The following is a 19476-nucleotide window of genomic DNA, read 5'->3' as shown; positions in this document are numbered from 1 at the left end:
TCTTATAGGTTTCCCTTAATACATTTACACGTTACACAAACACAGATACATGATTAAGGTTCCTTACGTGTGTGTGTGAGTGTGTGCGTGCATGCGTATGCGTGTGCCTGTGTGTGTATGTGTAGTAGCCTCTTCTATGGATATCGTTTTAGGATATATAGTTTTATCTAGTCATGGGTCCGTCTACATATACATATATCTATATATATTCTCTGGCTCGATCGATCCGTTCTGTTTTCAGTGCAATTATCTACTCGGGTTCTGGTGTGTTTTTCATTTTGGTTTGGTTTAGTTGTCGGTGCTTAACTCAGTTAGTACATTTACTTTGATATTTCTCTAGATAATGCTGGATAAACACTCATAATCGTGAATCAACTGATCGAAGCTAATGGTGGACCATTTGACTTGCCCTTGACTACTTGCTAATTCTTAGTCCTATGCACATCGATATATCGGTGAAATGATCATCGTAATGGAATCTATCGGAAAATTATGGGTTCTATGATTTTCTATCGAAGATGGGGCAAACTTTCCAAAATGAATATTCTCAGTCAACGAAACAATTTTCTCTTAACCTTGTCTGTTTTCTTAATCTACCCTTAAATTTTAGTTTCCGGTTAGGATTTCTTTCTGCCAACTGAAACGTAAGCCCTGGTAAATCATAACCACTTCCTTAATAGCACCCACTCTATTCTTACTCTGGTATATACATACCTACAAACTCGTGTATATGTTTATACCTACTAAAATACATTTAGAGCTTCTGGTTTTTCTTTATCATGTTTATTTTATTTGTTTGTTTTTTACTGAAGCGACTTCCTCGAACCGCAGGAAAGTCCCTCAAAAATAGACACAAATAACACACATTCATAACTTTGGTTTTTGGGTTAACCATTTCGGTTTTCGATTGATTAGATCAACTTTGGATTATGGCTATTGCACTTGCTGGCCTGTTCGGTTTCTGCTGTCGCCATTTCGAATACTTAATCTAAGGTTAGATTTGGTTTACGTGTGTTTCTAGCCAGTAATGCTGCATCTTTTTACACTTCGAGCATGCCATAAACCTGGGCCACTGGTGGTTGTTGCTGCTGCTGCTGCTGTGGTTGTTGCTCGTTGTTTGCGACCTGCTGCTGCTGTTGCTGCTGCTGCTGCTGCTGCTGTTGCACCCAGTGCGATGGATAGTACAGTTGGGGGATATAGTGTTGCTGCTGCTGCTGGTGATGCTGGTTGTTGTTGTGGGTCTGCTGCTGCTGCAGTTGGTGGTGCTGCAGCTGCTGCGTTTGGTAGGGCGGCTCCTTCACATATTCCCCGGACGTCTGCTGCTCATGTTGCTGCTGCAGCTGCTGCTGCTGCTGTTGCTGCTGCTGCTGCTGTGTGGGATACATGGCCATCCCTCATGGCAGCTACACGAGCAAACTGGGCGCCAGCCACTCGTCCTCCGCCAGCTAAACGATTTACAATCGTTAGGCACCGCCTTATGATTATCATCGAAATCCTGGATAACTCACCTGAGGACTGACCTGGAACTGCTGCATCGGATAGGCAACCACTCCGGCCGCCTGTGGCAGTGCGCTGCCCACGCTCTGTGTAATCTGCGGCGCGGTGGCGGCCGCTGCACTGGCCAGCTGGGGCTGGGGCGGCACACTCTGCCAGGTGCCCGGCAGCTGGACCCCCATTCTGAAAAGAGGAAACAATACGAAGGTATCATTAGCCATACCCTTCGACGAGTCGGAAAAATAAGGAGATGTGCTTCTTTACATCACTTCAAAATTAAATTTTTCATTTTTCTGTAATATACAATGAATGAAAGGGAAATTAATATATGAAACGCTTGTTACGAAGTCAGACATTAAACCAAAGATTATTTTAAATAAATTAAAACAAAATAAATGTTACAATTAAAGCAAAAACTTTATTTTATATCCTTCTTCTTGACTATTGTAACCTTTAAACTGTTATTTTATATTTTATTTTCTCCCTCCAGATCGTTGTTTCCAACTCACCCCATGTATCCCGCCTGCTGGTAGCCGGCGAATTGACCGTAGGTGAATCCCTGCATGCCCTGCAGGAACTGTCCCGGCTGAAGGGCGCTGGCGGGGGCGGCCGCCGGATATGTGGGTGCCGGCGGGTACCAGTATCCGGCCACCTGCTGTCCGTAGGCAGCCGCTGCAGCCGCCGCTGCCGCCGAGCCGAAGGGGAATCCCTGGGCCAGAGCCCCGCCGGCAATGGCCGACATGTGGTTGGGGTCACCACTCTCCTTGCCCCACGCGCACTTCACCGGCTGCTGGTTGATCTCCGTGTTGTTCACGGCCACGATGGCGTGGGTGGCCGCCTCCTTGGTGGAGAACCTACAGGTTACAGAGAAAAATAATATTCAAAGTAAAATATTAATTGTTTGTTCTATTCATATAAAAACGGCTGTCATATTTATTGCATGTCTTTAAAAACAAAATGAAACTTATACATTTATTTTCCTAATTATTTTAAGTCTTGATTTTTATGGAAAACCTGAGATTTTATAATAGGTCTAAAGGTCTAAAAGAACCATCTTTATTATTGTTTAATGTTTTGTATATTTTTTTGCTAGCCGTAAGCAGATTGGCCTGGTTTAATTTCCGCTTAACCCGCTGCGGCAACAAAGCGCAAAAGTGGTACAAGCGTCTGTGGAATTGTTTCGTTGTTGCTGGATTGGTTATAATGATGCAGCAACTCTGCCACAGCTGCTGCTGCACTTGTAGTCCCCGAGCTCATTATGTTACAAAATGCCAAACAATGCCTCCGCTTCGCTTCAAACCCCCTTAAACCCGCTTTCTCCCACTTTCTCCCTGGCTTTCTTTCCCCCCTTTGCCGCCTTCTTCTTTTTTTTGCATCACGTTTGCAACACACAAATGAGTTTTGGAGCAGTGCACAAAAGGCGCCCATGGACATGGCCAGCAACTGCAATGCGTTTGTTGCCCGCCCTTCGCTCTCATCACACTTCACAGATACACTTAGAAAAAATAATTCACTATATTTAAAATATTTATTTTAATTTATATATACAATTTAATTTATTTTTATTTTTTTCCGTTAGCAAAAAATTACCTTTAAAAATGTAAATGATTTAATATTATGAATTGCTATGAAAGTCTTTGAAAAATGGTATACATGTTTAAAATAAATGTATGTTACAATATTGATGTGTACTTTAAAAGTATTGAACAATTTGACATACAACTTATTTGGTTAGGATATTGAAAAAGAAAAGAACCTATAATTAGAAAGCTAATATAATATTATATATATCTAATTGTTTTCTTTAATTTCGGACCCTTTCGGGATTAAGTAATATTTGGGCTTAGTGAGCGAATCCTATCCGTATCTGCCCTTTTGGTTGCGGTGGGGTGAACTCAGTACGTCGTGGGCCAACGGCTGCCATTAAAACCCTATCAGCATTCGTGACGGCAGCTGCGATCTCCACCGCCAACACCACCAGCACCACCGGCACCACCACCGAACATCCAGCACCACCGACTCCTCGGTACTGTTTTTTGCTTGCTCGTAACATTTTTTTTTGTTTTCCCCCCTCTTTTTTACCCTTTGCCGTACCATCGTTGTCATCCCTGTTATTGCGGTTCATTGTTCTGTTTGTAACTTCAAATTTGCCTCCCGTTGTTGTAGTTGCTGCTGTTGCAGTTCTTGTTATTGTTGTCGAGTGTAAAAGTGTTGTTGATTTATTAACGGCGGGCGGTTTGGGTTGATGTGGTGTGTGTGCACTCGCCGACAATGACAATGGGGATTCAGCGATGACACCGCACACGCACACTCATACAGGCGCCAAATCAAAATGGCAGGCAACAAAGGGTTAATGTAGCACACTTCTAGGGGCACACAAAATGGGGGGAATGAGAAGAACTACTCATTGACTGCTCTGTTATTTGATCGATTACTTGATCGCTTTTTCTTTCGGTGCCAAGATGTACTCAGAAAAAAACTATTTAGGTATATACTTCATTTCAGAAAGACAGATTACAAAATGCTAATATGTTATGGCTAGCAGTCTTATCTTAACCTGTACTTTTAAATATGTTATGTATAGAAGAGAGAGTAGAGGTTTCATTTTTCTTGTACGTTCAATATTAATAGTATTTGATGTTTTTTAGTTAATACTAGTTTAGGCCCTGTTTTTTTATTTTTTATAAATTGTTTATATTTTCCTCCGATTTCTTTCATATTTTTTCTCTGTGCACTTTTCAACTTACCGCACAAATGCATAGCCTTTGTCCTTGAAGACCCGTATCTCCTGTATTGTGCCGTAGGGCGAAAAGGTCTTCTGCAGTATCTCCTCGTTGAGGAAGCCGGAGAGGGCTCCGTTGATGCCGCCACAGTAGACAGTGCAATTGGTGGGGCTGCTCTGATTGTAGACCTCGTCAAAGGTCAGCGGCTTGGCGTTCACTGCAACGGGAGCATCAAGATATGACAATGAGATGCGGGACGGATTGGTGGGATGGATGGGTCCTGGATACTCACTGTCTGCCTTGGTTGCCGGCGGCTTTCGTGTGGCCCAATTTGTGCGTATCGAGCGAGAGCCCAGCCATTGACCATTCATTGCAGTGATGGCGGTTTCCGCCTCCTGCAACGAGCCAAATTAAATGGAGAGCGCAATTAGCTAAAAGCCCATTCCATTTACGCGGGTTTGTCTAGCCGCTTAAGCCGCTTACAGCGACTGCTAAGTCGGCTCCAAAGACTTCGACTGCTTTTTCAGCGAGGCCAACCCAAAATTTATAAACAAACAGCTCAGAAAGTGTTAAGCAAAAAGCATCAAAAGTAGCAGTGCACTTGGAAAAATGTAATATAATTATACCTTAATTATTGGTAATGGAATATGCCATGATATCTTATGGTAGGAAATATAAATGTTAAGTTACAGCTGGACACTTTTTAAAAAGGAGTCTTTTTATAAATATTTACGAATCTTAAATTATTTTTTAGTTCTTTATATACTTTATTAGTATAAGTAAACAATTTGATCATAGTTGCTTGCGATATAAATACAAATTCGACCTAAAAAAGTTTTTAGATTTATTAATATTTAAGTTCATATGTATTGTAGTTTTAAAAATCCAGATGTATTTTTAAGTGCCACAGAAGCCAAAACAAAATAAAAAGGACATGGAAAAACAATCGCGTTGGCTGGAAAGTTGCTCCTTGCGGTTAGCAGGCGACATTGTTGCTCTTTGATATTCCTTGGCAGTGTTTGTGTAAAGTAAAGTAAAGTAATGGAGGAGGAAAATGGAGGGTATCAGGGGGTGGTGAAGGGGGAGGGGCGGGTTTATACGTAGCATTTACAAGGCCGTGCACAAATTATAATTTCAATTTCGCATAAAAGGTAATTCGTGCGTATCAAACGTGATTCATGCCGAAATGATTGCAACTGCCAGAAGGTCTTGCATGCAGTCTGCCTTCAATGTGTGTGTGTGTGTCAGAAGGGGGAGTGTATATGTGTGGGTATCCTGCTCCTGTTTGTATGTGTGTGTATGGTGGGCGTTTCATAGCAATTTACTTGCGGCACACCAAAAGACCGAAGACCGAAACCGAGTGAAGCCAGCTAAAGCAATGCAATAATGGCATTTGCGGCGCTGCAGACGCTGCAGCTGCTCATTGCACGTCCTTTAAATGGCGCAAAGTCGGATCCGCATCCGGATACGACTGCGGCTGGCAGCAACTGTAACTAGGCACCTACAACGGCCCACCTCCGACCCACCCACCTTTAGTCCCCAGTCCGTCCGCCTTTCCTTCTTTTTTTCCATTAATTTTCCTACTCTTTGTGGCGGCTACGTGCAACGCTCGAAATCAGCGTTGACGTGCACCGGCTGAAAAACGACGTTTTCAAACCGAAACTCAACTCGAACTTTGCAAGAGGGCAACTTTCGAGGGTTTTTCAAGAGCAGATCTCATTCGAGGGGGTCTGTAATTGCTAAGCGTTATTAAAGCTTATAAGGGAATTTAACCACAAATTCATCGGGATCCAGTTACCAAAGTTATGAAATTTAGATGTGCAATTTTGGGTCCCCACTCTGAAAGCCATTGGATTTAAGTAAAATTCGAACATAATCATAGAGGTATACCACGTATTAATCGGGATCTGCTTATCCAAGCTACGAAATTTATAAGAGCCATTTCGGGTCCCCATTCTAAAAGCCATTCGAATTACGTAAAATTTAAACATGAAAATGGGTTAAAATGTTGACCACCTTTTAAAGAAAAAATTTTGATGCAGAAAATTTGGAAAATCAACCACAAATTCATAGAGGTATCCCACGAATAAATCGGGATCCGATTACTCAAGTTATGAAATTTTTAAGTCCATTTTTGGGTCCCCATTCTGAAACCCATTGGAATTCCGTAAAATTCGAACATGAAAATCTGTCAAAATTTTGACCCCTTTTTAAATGAAATATTTGAATGTAGCGAAATTGGAAATTCAACCACAAATTCATAGAGGTATCCCACGAATAAATCGGGATCCGATTACTCAAGTTATGAAATTTTTAAGTCCATTTTTGGGTCCCCATTCTGAAACCCATTGGAATTCCGTAAAATTCGAACATGAAAATGGGTCAAAATTTTGACCCCCTTTTAAATGAAATATTTGAATGTAGAAAAATTGGAAATTCAACCACAAATTCATAGAGGTATCCCACGAATAAATCGGGATCCGATTACTCAAGTTATGAAATTTTTAAGTCCATTTTTGGGTCCCCATTCTGAAACCCGTTGGAATTCCGTAAAATTCGAACATGAAAATCTGTCAAAATTTTGACCCCTTTTTAAATGAAATATTTGAATGTAGCGAAATTGGAAATTCAACCACAAATTCATAGAGGTATCCCACGAATAAATCGGGATCCGATTACTCAAGTTATGAAATTTTTAAGTCCATTTTTGGGTCCCCATTCTGAAACCCATTGGAATTCCGTAAAATTCGAACATAAAAATGGGTCAAAATTTCGACCCTCTTTTAAATGAAATATTTTAATGTAGAAAAATTGGAGATTCAACCACAAATTCATAGAGGTATTCCACGAATAAATCGGGATCCGATTATCCAAGTTATGAAATTTGAATGTGAAATTTTGGGTCCCTATTCTGAACGCCTTGGAATTACGAAAAATTTGAGCATGAAAATGGGTCAAAATTTTGACCCCTTTTTAAAAGAAATATTTGAATGTTGAAAAATAGAGAATTCAACCACAAATTCATAGAGGTATCACACATATTAATCGGGATCCAATTAACCAAGTTATGAAATTTATAAGTGCCATTTCGGGTCCCCATTCTGAAAGCCATTAAAATTACGTAAAACTTAAACATGAAAATGGGTCAAAATTTTGACCGCCTTTTAACAAAAATATTTGAATGTAGAAAAACAGGAAATTTAACGAAAAATTCATAGAGGTATCCCACGAATAAATCGGGATCCGATTACCCAAGTTATGAAATTTTGAAGTCCAATTTTGGGTCCCCATTCTGAAACCCATTGGAATTCCGTAAAAATCGAACCTGAAAATGGGTCAAAATTTCGACCCTCTTTTAAATGAAATATTTTAATGTAGAAAAATTGGAAATTCAACCACAAATTCATAGAGGTATCCCACGAATAAATCGGGATCCGATTACCCAAGTTATGAAATTTGAATGTGACATTTTGGGTCCCTATTCTGAACGCCTTGGAATTACGAAAAATTTGAACATGAAAATGGGTCAAAATTTTGACCCCCTTTTAAAAGAAATATTTAAAAGTTAAAAAATTGGGAATTCAACCACAAATTCATAGAGGTATCCCACATATTAATCGGGATCCAATTACCCAAGTTATGAAATTTATAAGTGCCATTTCGGGTCCCCATTCTGAAAGCCATTGGAATTACGTAAAATTTAAACATGAAAATGGGTCAAAATTTTGACCGCCTTTTAACAAAAATATTTGAATGTAGAAAAACAGGAAATTTAACCAAAAATTCATAGAGGTATCCCACGAATAAATCGGAATCCGATTACCCAAGTTATGAAATTTTGAAGTCCCCATTCTGAAACCCATTAAAAAACCGTAAAATTCGACCATGAAAATGGGTCAAAATTTTGACCCTCTTTTAAAGAAATAATGGAATTTATAGAGGTAAGGCAAGGATCTTTAGTATATATATTTAACCTTCTCCGATGAACGGATTCCCTTGATTGGTATAAACCATAAGCGCATTAAAGATTTCTGTATGCAAAAGGGCTTTTACATGGGTTTTAAATTCCTTCGGCATAAATTGCTGTGTATTGGTTTCTTGGGCCTTTAATTTAACCACTTGAGCAAAAGTCAACAATTGAGTGCTTGCCCCGTCAGCGATAAACCACGCAACTGTCGCCCAACTTCGGTCGTAATTTAATGTCTGCGTGTGTGTGTCTGTGTCAGGGTGTGTGTGCCAGGATGTGTGTATTTTTTGCAAGTGTGCGTTTGTTCCCGGGCAACGTCGCTCAGTTTGCGTGCGTGCGCATTTTTATGCATTGCCAGTTGCATTTTTCATATTTGCATAAACTATAAATTTTACATTTTTTAAGCGATACGCATCGTTGATTACATATACACTCACGTCCCCTTACAGTAAATGCAGCAACCACAACAAGAACAAGTCCAGCAAACAATACCACAACAATATATCCCTCGTCCTGCGATTTTCTGCCGGGCATGAAATGTTATTTTAAATATTTCACCATTGACTTTGCGGCAGCTTAAAGCTTGGCCTTTTTCGCCCCGATGACTGTTAGTCCTTTTTCGCAGCGGGAAACATCATTCAGGACTTATCAAAGGACAGACACTTCAAGTGCAGTTACAAGTGCCTTCTTCTTCTGCTTTTTCTTTGCCAATTCCAATTGCAATCGCATGTGTCAATGAAAATTGTCTTGCCATGATTGTGTGAGGATTAGAGGAATGAGACAGAGCGATTGTTAGGACAACTTTGGCCATGGCTAATGCAATGGCCAAGTCCAGACACACGAATATACACACACAAAAACTTGTGGTGAGTGCAACGGACATTTTCGGTCGGGTTTTTCCAGTTTTCTCCAGCTTTGACAAGTCTTTGAAGCCAGTAAACTTTATCAATCATTTTGGTGGTAAATTGCTTAGAAAACAGGAAGTGGATGCTTGTGTAAGGCGAAAGAAAGTTAACAGAATAATGGAAACTATTAGAAAAAGAAATATATAATATTTTGCGGTACCAAAAAATGTATAAAAAATAATTATAATTAAATTTCTTAAAGCTAAGAAATAAAATTGATATGAAAACTTAAGTTTATTTTAATTTTCTTCAAATGTACATTTTTTTCTTAAGCCTGTACCTTTATTTCAATTCCTTCTCACAGTTAACCCATTCCTATTCGGAAATCTCCCTTAATGAGTTGATTATAACACAATTTCGGGGCTCAAGAGTCTCTCCAGTAATTTACCAATTCATCTTGCTCGAAATGGGTGCTCGACGACCGCAATATGGCACCCACTACGACTTGTCGAACTATTTATGAAAGTCCTGGGCCCCAAAACCGAATCGAAACCAAAACTGTTGTTGGCTAGAACGTCTAAGCTAATTGCAAATCTACGGCATTGGGTCAAGAAGACTGGAGACAGACGACAATGGCAATGGTTTTGGGTTTTGGCCCGCTCGCATCATTGGCAGTTGGAGCGACACGTTTTCTTTGTGTGCGGTTTTGGCTGTTGTTTTCGTTGGGGGGAAATTAATTAATGGTGAATGGCAAATTTGCAGCTAATAGGAGGAAAACTTGAATCGTTTTCTGGTCCGTCGCTGTGACAACCGAAATGGGTTGCACAGGAAGAAAAAATGTTAGATTGCTTCGTCATGTGATTAAATAACTAATAATACTGATCGATTTGAAATGATATCCTTATTTTTTTCCTGTACCTTGCTACCAAATTCCGTACTGGCGCACAAATTAATTCGCCTTTGATTAAAAGTTCAGGCCTCCGTCGAAGTTTTTCCTTGTTGCTGGAAAATTTCCTAAATGACAACTTCCGCTTTCGAGATAAGTTAATTAATTTTCATGGACATGGCTGGCTTGCAAACTTTTCCTCCGCGCGACACTCAAATTTAAGAACATTTTTGCGTTGCGTACAGATTGAATTTAGCAGCGAAACTTGTGTAAAGTCAACTGGGACCGAGAGTGAGGCCCGGGTCTTTTGTAAATATTGATTACTTGATAAGGCGCAGAATCCTTTAATGCTGCGGACCATGGCTAACAACGGAAATGGCTTGGCGGTTGGGGTTGGAACAAAGTTTTTAAGAGCGGGGGGAAAACAAGACCGAAAAGGCAAAATACCTTCATTAAGCGAATGAAGAAAAGCAAAAGTAAGTTGAAGAATTTTTAAGTGGTTTAAAAGGGTTTTGTCATACTTTCCATGTGGATCTCATCTTGTCGGTTCTCAGGGATCGAGCCCTTTATCTTATGGCCACAAAATGGGGGCTGTCGCTGGTTGCGGCTGACGTTTCGTGTGTATACAAAAAACACCGTAAGCCGAGAGCAAGACATTTTAAATGTTTATTAAAACAATAAGGAAATGGTTTGTGCCGCAAACGGAAAAGGACCAGGCTGAAAAGGAAAAACTCTAGCGAAAGAAGGTGAAAAAAGGCCAGCTCAACACACTGACACACACAAAAAGGGGATAATCCCCCGAATGCACATAGACACCCTGGCACATGGACACATTCACGGGAAAATAAGAAGGTTCTGGCTTTTCCTTCGGCGACCGGTTTGTCTTAAAAAGGTAGCAGACGCCCAGTATTTAGTGTCGGCCCCTTTCTATATTTCTTTTTCCCTGGGCTAAAAGGTTTTCTTGCCTTCCCAACTCCTAAGCCGGTTTAGCTTTGTTCTTCGGTCAGATTCATTAACGTGGCTATTTAGATAAGCGTGAAAGTAACCAGCCATCCCCAAGTTGAATATTAAAGCTGTCCAGATAAAACTCAAGCCCAAACTCGCAGTTCCGATGATGATTTTTTGATATTTATAAAATAACTCAAGTGGCAAATCGTTTGCTCAGTGGAAATGCCCTTCCATTTGCCGACTTCTCGAACGATAATGATGACCAGCATGATGATGATGATGATGTGGTGGTGGAGCAGATAAGGCCCAGTCATCTTTGAATCTGTCTGGCCCAGTCAACGGTAAAAACTGTTTTCATTCCGCTTAGGCCCAAAACGCTTTTCGATTTTTGACCACACACATCCACCATTGGGTAGTGGGAGTTGTTGACCAAAAAATCAGTATTTCACGCTAGAACGCATTTTTGTCAAGGCATAATTCCATGGGATTTATTTATGTATGTCAGTTCTGGACGTTGTTTCTCATTCCTATTCGGCATCCGCACACTCCCTCATATTTTCCCACATTTTTTTATAGTTACTACCCCGAGCTTTGGGCTTATGCGTGTGTAGGCAGTTTGTAGTCCGTGGTGTTCCTACACCGCCCTCAAATCACTAGTTCCTGAATTATTATGGAAAGCATAAAATGAATGTCCAGGCCATTTATATTTATAACCGAGTTTTGTACGCTTCAGCAAATTTATTGCCTGGCTTGAAATTTAATAAATTGAAAAGCACTAAGGCGGGGTGGACAAAACTTTAAGTGCCAGACGAAAGTAAAGGAAAATACATTAAAAATGCCTATTAAGAAACTGTCGAGAAATCTGTTTGATCAATTAGCTGTGATATCTGCATATGTTTTGTGATTCAGTGGGGTCAATTAAGGTCCTATTGATTTATTCTCTTTTGCAAATTATTCAGGAGTCTCGGTTGTACTGGAAAGTTGTATAAAAAAAGGGGTTGCATTCCTTATAAATGTGTTATTAATATATTACAACCACTCAACATCTTTAAATAAAATCACGTTTTACAGAAGGCAAATTAATTAGCTTCGAAGGGGTTAATCAATCTCCTGGTGGTTGATGAAATTTCTCATATTTTTGGCTCTGGCAAGACGGCACGTAGCGCAAATTAAGGCCAATGTATGCGGAATGCTTTTTAATTTAAGTGCACATGCACATGACAAGGCAGCCAACAGGAGCAACACGCAACGGAATCATAAAAGAAACATCACAACTGGCATTGGAATGGGTTCTGGGTGGTTCAGGGTGGTTCGGGGTGGTTCACGGTGGCTCTGGGTGGTGCGAGGTTAACCACAGGCATTCTGTGCCCCGCGACAACGGCAGCAGCGACAACAATAAGAACAAATGATAATAATGCAACAATGAACTGCACAAGAAGATGATGAAAAGAATGTGGGGGCGTGGCCGGGAAGTCGACATTATATCTTGTTCGCTGCACACATTGTCAATTCGTTTGCCTTCTCGTCCTGCACTTTTTGCTCCCTTTTTGTTGTGGCAACTTTTAAATAAATTTAAGTGCATTATACAACGAAAAATCTGTCGTGAAAAAGCGATGCAAAGGCGGTGGCGAGTAATGCGATTAAATGCATCTCGGGCCCTGAGCCTGCCTTTGTCTCCATAACGCTGGCAAATCAGTTTTGTGTCAAAAAGAAAAGCCACTCAAGATGCATCAGGCGGTGATTTCCTTTTTGCTGAATTTCCTGTTATTTTTCTTCTCTGCCATGTGAGTATGCAATAATATGTTAATATGCCTGGGCTGTGTGACAATAACAGAAGCCGTCGACAATGGCGGCAGACATTAGCATTTCGGTTGGGGCTCAAGGAGCAGGAAGTACAGCTGCACAGGAAAAAACCTGGGTACCAACTTTGTCACTATTAAGATTAATTAATAAAAATTAATAAATAAAACATATTTCCCTGACAGCAAAGTTCTCTTGATATATCTTTAAAGTATGCAATAGTATTTTTTCAATTCTTACAGCATACTTTTAGACACTTTACTGAGTGATCTTAAGTCTCAGCAGATTTTAATTGAAAATGGTGTAAAAAATGCAACCAGTTTTAAATGCAGGGGTTGCCTATACTTATAATAGTTTTATTGGAAAGTGTTTTCAAAAAATTAACCAATTTTAAATGCAGGGTTTTTTTTCTGTGCATTCTCCTCCTGGCATCGACATGTTTATTGCGTTTAATGTTTGCGTAAATTTTTTCGTACTTGCTGGCGTTGTTGTTGTGATTTATGATGCTAATGACACGCAGACAGGCATCGTCTTCCCGAGTAGAGCTCCCCATGCAAATGCTCAGCTTGCCTTGATGGTTATTAAATTATGGCAATTTGTATGCGTCGCACAGGAGAAAAAAAATGAAAAATAAAAAATAAGGGGAGTAATGGCAGCCAGAGGAGATGTTCTGGTGTTTATTTAAAACATGTTGCCAAACAATTTGCGTTAAATATTTCTCGAGATGCTTGAGCAGATCTGGCATTTTGGCATTGGGTTTATGCAAAGCCATGGCGATTGGCAAAATTTCATGCGCCGGCGAACGGAAGTGCTGAATGAAAGAAAACTGTTTCTTCCTTTTCCGCTTGCAGTTGCCATTGCGCATTGCACACACACACACACACACACTCATGTGTGCGAGTGTGAGTGCAGTAAGCCATTCGAAAAATAACTTTTCAATTTCCGCAAAACCACAGAAAATATCAACTTTGCACAAAAATTTAATAAAAGTTTTCGCATAAATAAAATTTGCATTAAATCAGCTGCAAGCGACGCCGGGACTCAGGGAAAAGGGGGCGTGGCGGCTTAGGGCGTACCGACTGTGTACAAAACGCATGTCGAGAAACTTAATTTGAAATATTTGAGTTTGCTATTTGGTCTGTGAGTGTGTGTGTGTGCATTTGTGTGTTTGCACTTCTTCCTCTTTTCGTTTGCATCGAAACTAATCGAGAAAGTTCGAAAATTGGCATCCCATTCCCCACTTGCAGCACAAAAAGTTAACTAGTTAGCTGGGGAAAGCATTAAGTATACGCCGCATTGGCCATAATTCCAACTAAAACAAGTCAGTTGCCAAAAGGCTTCGAGCGAAAAGTTCAGTTCGACTTTGGCTTAAATACATCTATGTGTGTATAATATCTATATGTTTCAATGACAGCTGGGCGGGTCGTGGCTGGTGGGCGTGGCAGCAGCCAAGTGTCAGAGATTATGTTGTATTTGCACACGACACATTCCAACGCAAATCCGCGCTCATCTCTTCGATGTCAAACAAATCATTGGCTTGCCTGCCAAATTATTGGGCCCCATATCTGGCGCACACTTCATAGCATTAGCATTAAAATTTAATTAATAATTTCGAGCATTTTGCCGCCTAATTGGCTAGCAGCACCTTTGGCTTTTACGCCTTCTCCGGCATTTCTGATTTGGCTTTTCCCAAAAGTACTGCCAGTTTATATATCTCCGTGTGTGGCTGCTTGATTTCGGGTTCTAAGCCTTAAGCTTGCGCATTTTTTCTGCTCCACTGACTGACACGCAATTCGTTTGGCTTTAGCCTGCCTTCTTTGATGATTTAAGCCGCGTTTATGCCTTGAGATTTATGAATTTTGGTGATTTTAAACCAAGCTTATGCATTATGCATTACTGGTGGTAAAAAAAGCAATTTAATTTATATATCAAACGTTTTTCATAGATAAATGTAAAAAAATATATAAAATATATTTAAACTCCAAACTAAAGTTGTTGAATAAGATCTTGTTCTATCAAGGATATATAGTTTTTAAAAATCTTAAAGTGGTATATTTTTTATGATACAGAGCTCAAGGATATCAATTTTATAATTTTAATTTTATAATCTTAAAGTCGACTTTCCCTGAAATGGTTTAACCACTAGCACCTCCCATAAACTTGGTTGAAATCTCTGTCCCTCGATATCCTCGGCTCTTTGTCAAATTTTCTACCTATTAGGCACATGAAATTCAATCACAACACACACACACGCTGGTATATGGGATATAGAGTCCTGCCAGCAGTTACTTGGACCCTTATCAGTTGCGGTTTAAACATATTGAATATGATGTGTAAATGTTTACAGTGCCCCCCAGGGGTGGTTTCTTTAAGGGTTCTTTTTCCAGCCTCGGGAGCCCGTGAGATTCGCTGCATCTGTGGCCATAAAAAAACATTACAGATTCGTGAGCCGCATGCTTTTGATATACGAGTGTGTCCATGAGGAAGAGAATAAAATCAAATACTCGCCCCTTGGCAGTTAACCGAGATACGGAAAAAGCAGAATGCATTAAATCTTAAAAATGTGTGCGCTTCGTTTGGTTTTTCCTTGGCTTATGTATATCTTAAGCAAACGAAGGGGAAGTGTACGATGTGTGTGGGGTTTATGGCGGAAAAGGTGGGCAAGCCACAGGTGTCTTTTGATATGTTAAGTTGCTGGGGACGTCAAGCGGGATTTTAGCTAAAGTTTCCACTTGTTTTAATTAAGATTTCATTTGGAAACTTCGCCGTAAGCGGCTTTGTCTGTTTGTGCGTGTCTTTGCTTACTTAGAAAATTAAACTTGTGTAGCGACTAATTCGAGTTTGATTGAAACATTATCTAATTGCCGGCGAGGGAAGCCTTTGATGTTGCGTATCTGCTGGCATAACTTACCGATTTCTTGACAAAGCTGACAAAACCATAGCCCTTTGATTTCAATGTCTGCGGATCACGCACAACTCTGCAGTCTCTGCAAAAAAGTCGGAGAAAATATACATTTTTAATCTCGAGTATAAAACTTTTCTCAAACAATTAATGTGTAGCTTTTGTGTAATTTATTTGGGTAATTTAGAGTTATCTGCTTAATGTTTATACACTTTCGACCCGAGAAAAGGTCCTGTGAGAACAATAGGACCCTTGAGCAAATGAAAAGGCCAAGTAAAAGTCAAGAAGCAAAGTCGATGTCGACATTGGAAATCCAATGGAATTACGTGTGAGGAAATATGAAGCGTTGGGCGTTGGGGAAAGCAAACCGAATTGCCGGGTAAGGGATTTCGTAATGGAAGTTCAGAGATATAGAGTGCAGGCCACCGCCTTAAAGGGTGTATCAGTGGGCGTGGCCAAGGGGATTTGCTGCGGCCTCCATTCGCCATTCACCATTCTCCGTTCTCAATTCTAAATCCCATTCCGAAGCCCGTAACCCCGCCAAACCACCAAACCACGTGTCGTGCCATGTCGTGGACGCTGCTCGAGAATCGGGCGTCAGCATTCGGCTTAAATATGTTGGCCCGTCCAACCTAAGCCACGAAGAAATATTTAGCCCCCTCCCGGCTCGACGCCCATGTGTGTGCGAGTGTGGGGCCAACCGCAACAGCAACAACAAGCTGGCGGAGCTACTAGGCAACCAGTTTGGGCCACTCCAAAAAAATGGTGTTCTCTAAAGATCAAACTAATTTTAAAAGAATTTTTACAACCCAAAATTTTAAGAAGAACTGTTATTATTATGACTTTCAAGAAAATTCTTTCCGAGATTTGACTATGTGTTTTAATTTGACTATAATTTACTATCAACTATTAATGGCATTTCTAGAAAGCATGTTCAATTGATAAAAATAGTTCGATGAAGGGTAATTAAAAAAAATCTTTAATTAGGTTACGAATGTTTGACCATAAACTTATTTTAAAGAACAATTTTTTTCTTAAATTTTATAAAAACTGACAAATCAATAATAACTTGCAAAATGACTTCTTCACTTCCTTTCGCATATCTTTTTCAAAGTGCACTAGGAGCCGGGTAGGCAAAGCCCGCATGTCGACCACGGCATTTAAAAAAGGCCAACTTGATTGTAAATCACGATAAAAGTCAATTTTTAATATGAGTTTTAGTTTAGACCGTGTTCTCCCCCTTTCCTTTCCCACCCACCATGTTAAGTGGCCGGCGAAAAAAAAGAGGAACGTATTTTAATGGCCTTTCGAGCTTTGGCTTTGGTGGCGCTTCAAGGTTGTAAATTTATGGGAGGGCTGGCCAGAAGCGAAATTGCAATGCGATTGCCAGCGAGATTCAGTCGATGCACACATAAATATCGAACAAAAAACATATTTAATTAAAGTTTAATATTTATTAGCTACCAGAGGAATTCGGCAGCAATTGCTCGGGGCCGAGGTTTGTCTGGTTTGGTCAGGCGAAAGGTTTTCCGACTGGCACGCAAGCCAACACACAAACACGGCATGCCGGCACCAATACAAAAAGGAGAACAAACACTCACTGTGTGTATAAATACACTCATATATAATACACTACACTAAAATGCAATACAAAATATATATCGTAAATGCGCCTTCCCATCAAAAGTATCAGAAAAACCTCTGAAAAATGAGTTGTTTCATTGTTTATAAACTTAAATAACAAAAACTGTTACATAATAAATCTTAAGTACATCCCTGTCCCATATTAGTTGTATAGCACTCTTGATAATTTGATTTCAAACAAATCAGAGTCCTTCGAAAATGTGTTCCGTGTAGAAAAGCCCACACATCCTGTCAGCGGGACTGACTGTCGTTGGGAAGGATTGTGCTAACAAATTAAAGGCCAGGACAGTATGTGCACTCCCTTTGAGACCGCCCCACAACCATCTCCATCTCCCCGGAGTATATCATATTTCACAATCGATAAACATCACAGTTCATATTTTCATAACGTTTTTGTTTGAATATTTTAACATGCAGACACAAGAGCAGGGCAGTGGAAAGCCGGGAGGTGTACAATTTCCTGCTTGCATGTAAATACAAGTTCGAAAATGTCTGCAAGTGCTCTTCGCTCCGATCCGTTGCGAACACATCCCCACATACCCACTTCCCCACATTCCATATCCACATCTCAGGGGCTGCAATAATATATTTGAACATTTAACAGAAAACAAACACAACCTTTGTGCCTCAGGCCAAGAGATTTCCGTGGAGGAGCATCGATGGCCCTCGAACTGCGTTCGCCACACAGTTTGTTATCATGCACGAAATGTTTGGAAAATTTCAGAGCAACGGCTGCAATGCAATGGGGGCGGTACATGGGGCTTTTGGGGGCGTGGCAGCAGCTGCACCCAATGTTTGTCCAAAGAATTGAGCGACGAAGTCGATGGGGAAAGTGTGGAAGCCCGGGAGATGCAAAAGACAACTTTAAAAGGTAGATTTTGTAAACTGAATAGTATATACCCTTTAAATATTATGGTAAAAGTTAAAAAAGTATTGCTAAAAATATGTCAAACATCACTGATGAAATGAAAGTAACTTCCAAACTTAAATACTATTTTAAAATGTGATGGAGATTTAAGAAGAGTTTAAATTTGTAGAACAAAATTAAATAAAATATTTTGTTTTAAATTAAAGTATAATGTTAAGTCAGTCGCCAGTCAGTTCCTAAATTATAGCTTAATTTGAAATCCTATTAAAATCTACTCTCGTTTTTATGACAGCGAAATATTTTAATAAGAAAGTGTGGCAAAAAGTCAAGGAGGAAAATGCGAAAAGCTCTGAAGGAAGGGATAAATTCAAGTGCATAAGTAAGATCTGTATGCACTTGCACACACATATATAAGCCTTTTCCGTCTTTTTATTTCCCCCTTTTACCCTCGACTCAGGCCAATCAATATATTTTTTACAAATATTGGCAAAAGTTTTGCTTCTGGCTTAAGCCCTGTGCCTGATACTCGAAAATAAATTTAAGCAGAAGTGAAAGAAAATATTTTGCCATCTTAAGTGCATAAAACTATAAACGTTAAACAAAATATTTCGAATACACGCACGCACTCATACAAATGTGGTTATTTATACTGCATACATATATATATTTTTGGCTTTATTCCCAAAGCCTTTGGCCCGGGACTCGAGTAGCTTTTGGCCCAAACCGATCTATTTTTTCGGAGGGTAGGAGGTAGGGAGTTGGAGCTTTTCAGGACGACGAAGGAATGTTTGCGGTGCGCGCTGAGCGCATTAGTTGTGGAGTCCTCGCCATTTTGGCCTTTGCAATTGGTTTATGCCAACAATGCAGCCCCAGCCATGTGTTGGGAATTCTTTTGTATTTGAATTAAAATTGCACACATGATTTATAGACGCTTCGAAGTTGGCCGGGCGAAATAAACTTATGCATGGGATTTTTGTGCGCCTCGATAGTGAAATGGGATATGTAAGGCAAGCCCATTGATAACCGATATAGATACAACTCTTGAGTTTGAGTGGGTTTTCAAATGTATAATTTAAGGCAAGGGCAAGATAAAGACAACCATCCTGTAAGAAATCCCAGCCATATATACCATACCAGCCTTATTGCCATTGGTTTTTCCTTTTATCATCCATTCAAATATAGACATAAGGAAGGCCAGAATGGCCAAGAAATCGACTAGTAACATATTTATTAGGGCGTAACTTGCCTACGCAACTTAACCAGCAATTTGCAATTTCCTGGCCACTTTAAGAACATTATCTGCACCCCATCGGCACACTTGGCAGACATATAATTTACAAATCGGGGGGATCGGAACCGGCATCGGGATGGCAGGACATGCTAAACACATCAACAGCAA

The 19476-nt window shown here is 40.1% G+C and overlaps 1 protein-coding gene across 9 annotated transcripts in view; it reads right to left on the bottom strand.

Annotated features, from left to right (window-relative positions):
- Positions 1–1258: 1258 nt before the first annotated feature.
- Positions 1259–19476, bottom strand: part of LOC119562897 (nucleolysin TIA-1) — a 96488-nt gene continuing 78270 nt past the window's right edge. For 8 of the 9 annotated variants that reach the window (XM_037876018.1, XM_037876016.1, XM_037876021.1 and 5 more), the window contains exons 4-8: positions 15575–15650; positions 4242–4612; positions 2004–2348; positions 1509–1677; positions 1259–1445 (exon numbers count right to left, since the gene is read on the bottom strand). In XM_037876018.1, the coding sequence (XP_037731946.1) occupies positions 1404–1445; positions 1509–1677; positions 2004–2348; positions 4242–4612; positions 15575–15650 (1003 nt within the window). In that variant the 3' untranslated portion in view covers positions 1259–1403. The remainder of the gene's footprint in view (positions 1446–1508; positions 1678–2003; positions 2349–4241; positions 4613–15574; positions 15651–19476) is intronic. The other variant, XM_037876024.1, reaches the window with a different exon arrangement.

The sequence above is a fragment of the Drosophila subpulchrella genome, chromosome 3R (genome assembly GCF_014743375.2).
Source record: "Drosophila subpulchrella strain 33 F10 #4 breed RU33 chromosome 3R, RU_Dsub_v1.1 Primary Assembly, whole genome shotgun sequence".
Lineage (NCBI taxonomy): Eukaryota > Metazoa > Arthropoda > Insecta > Diptera > Drosophilidae > Drosophila > Drosophila subpulchrella.
Note: the sequence above shows the minus strand (reverse complement) of the source record. Positions and strands in the feature narration are given on the sequence as shown.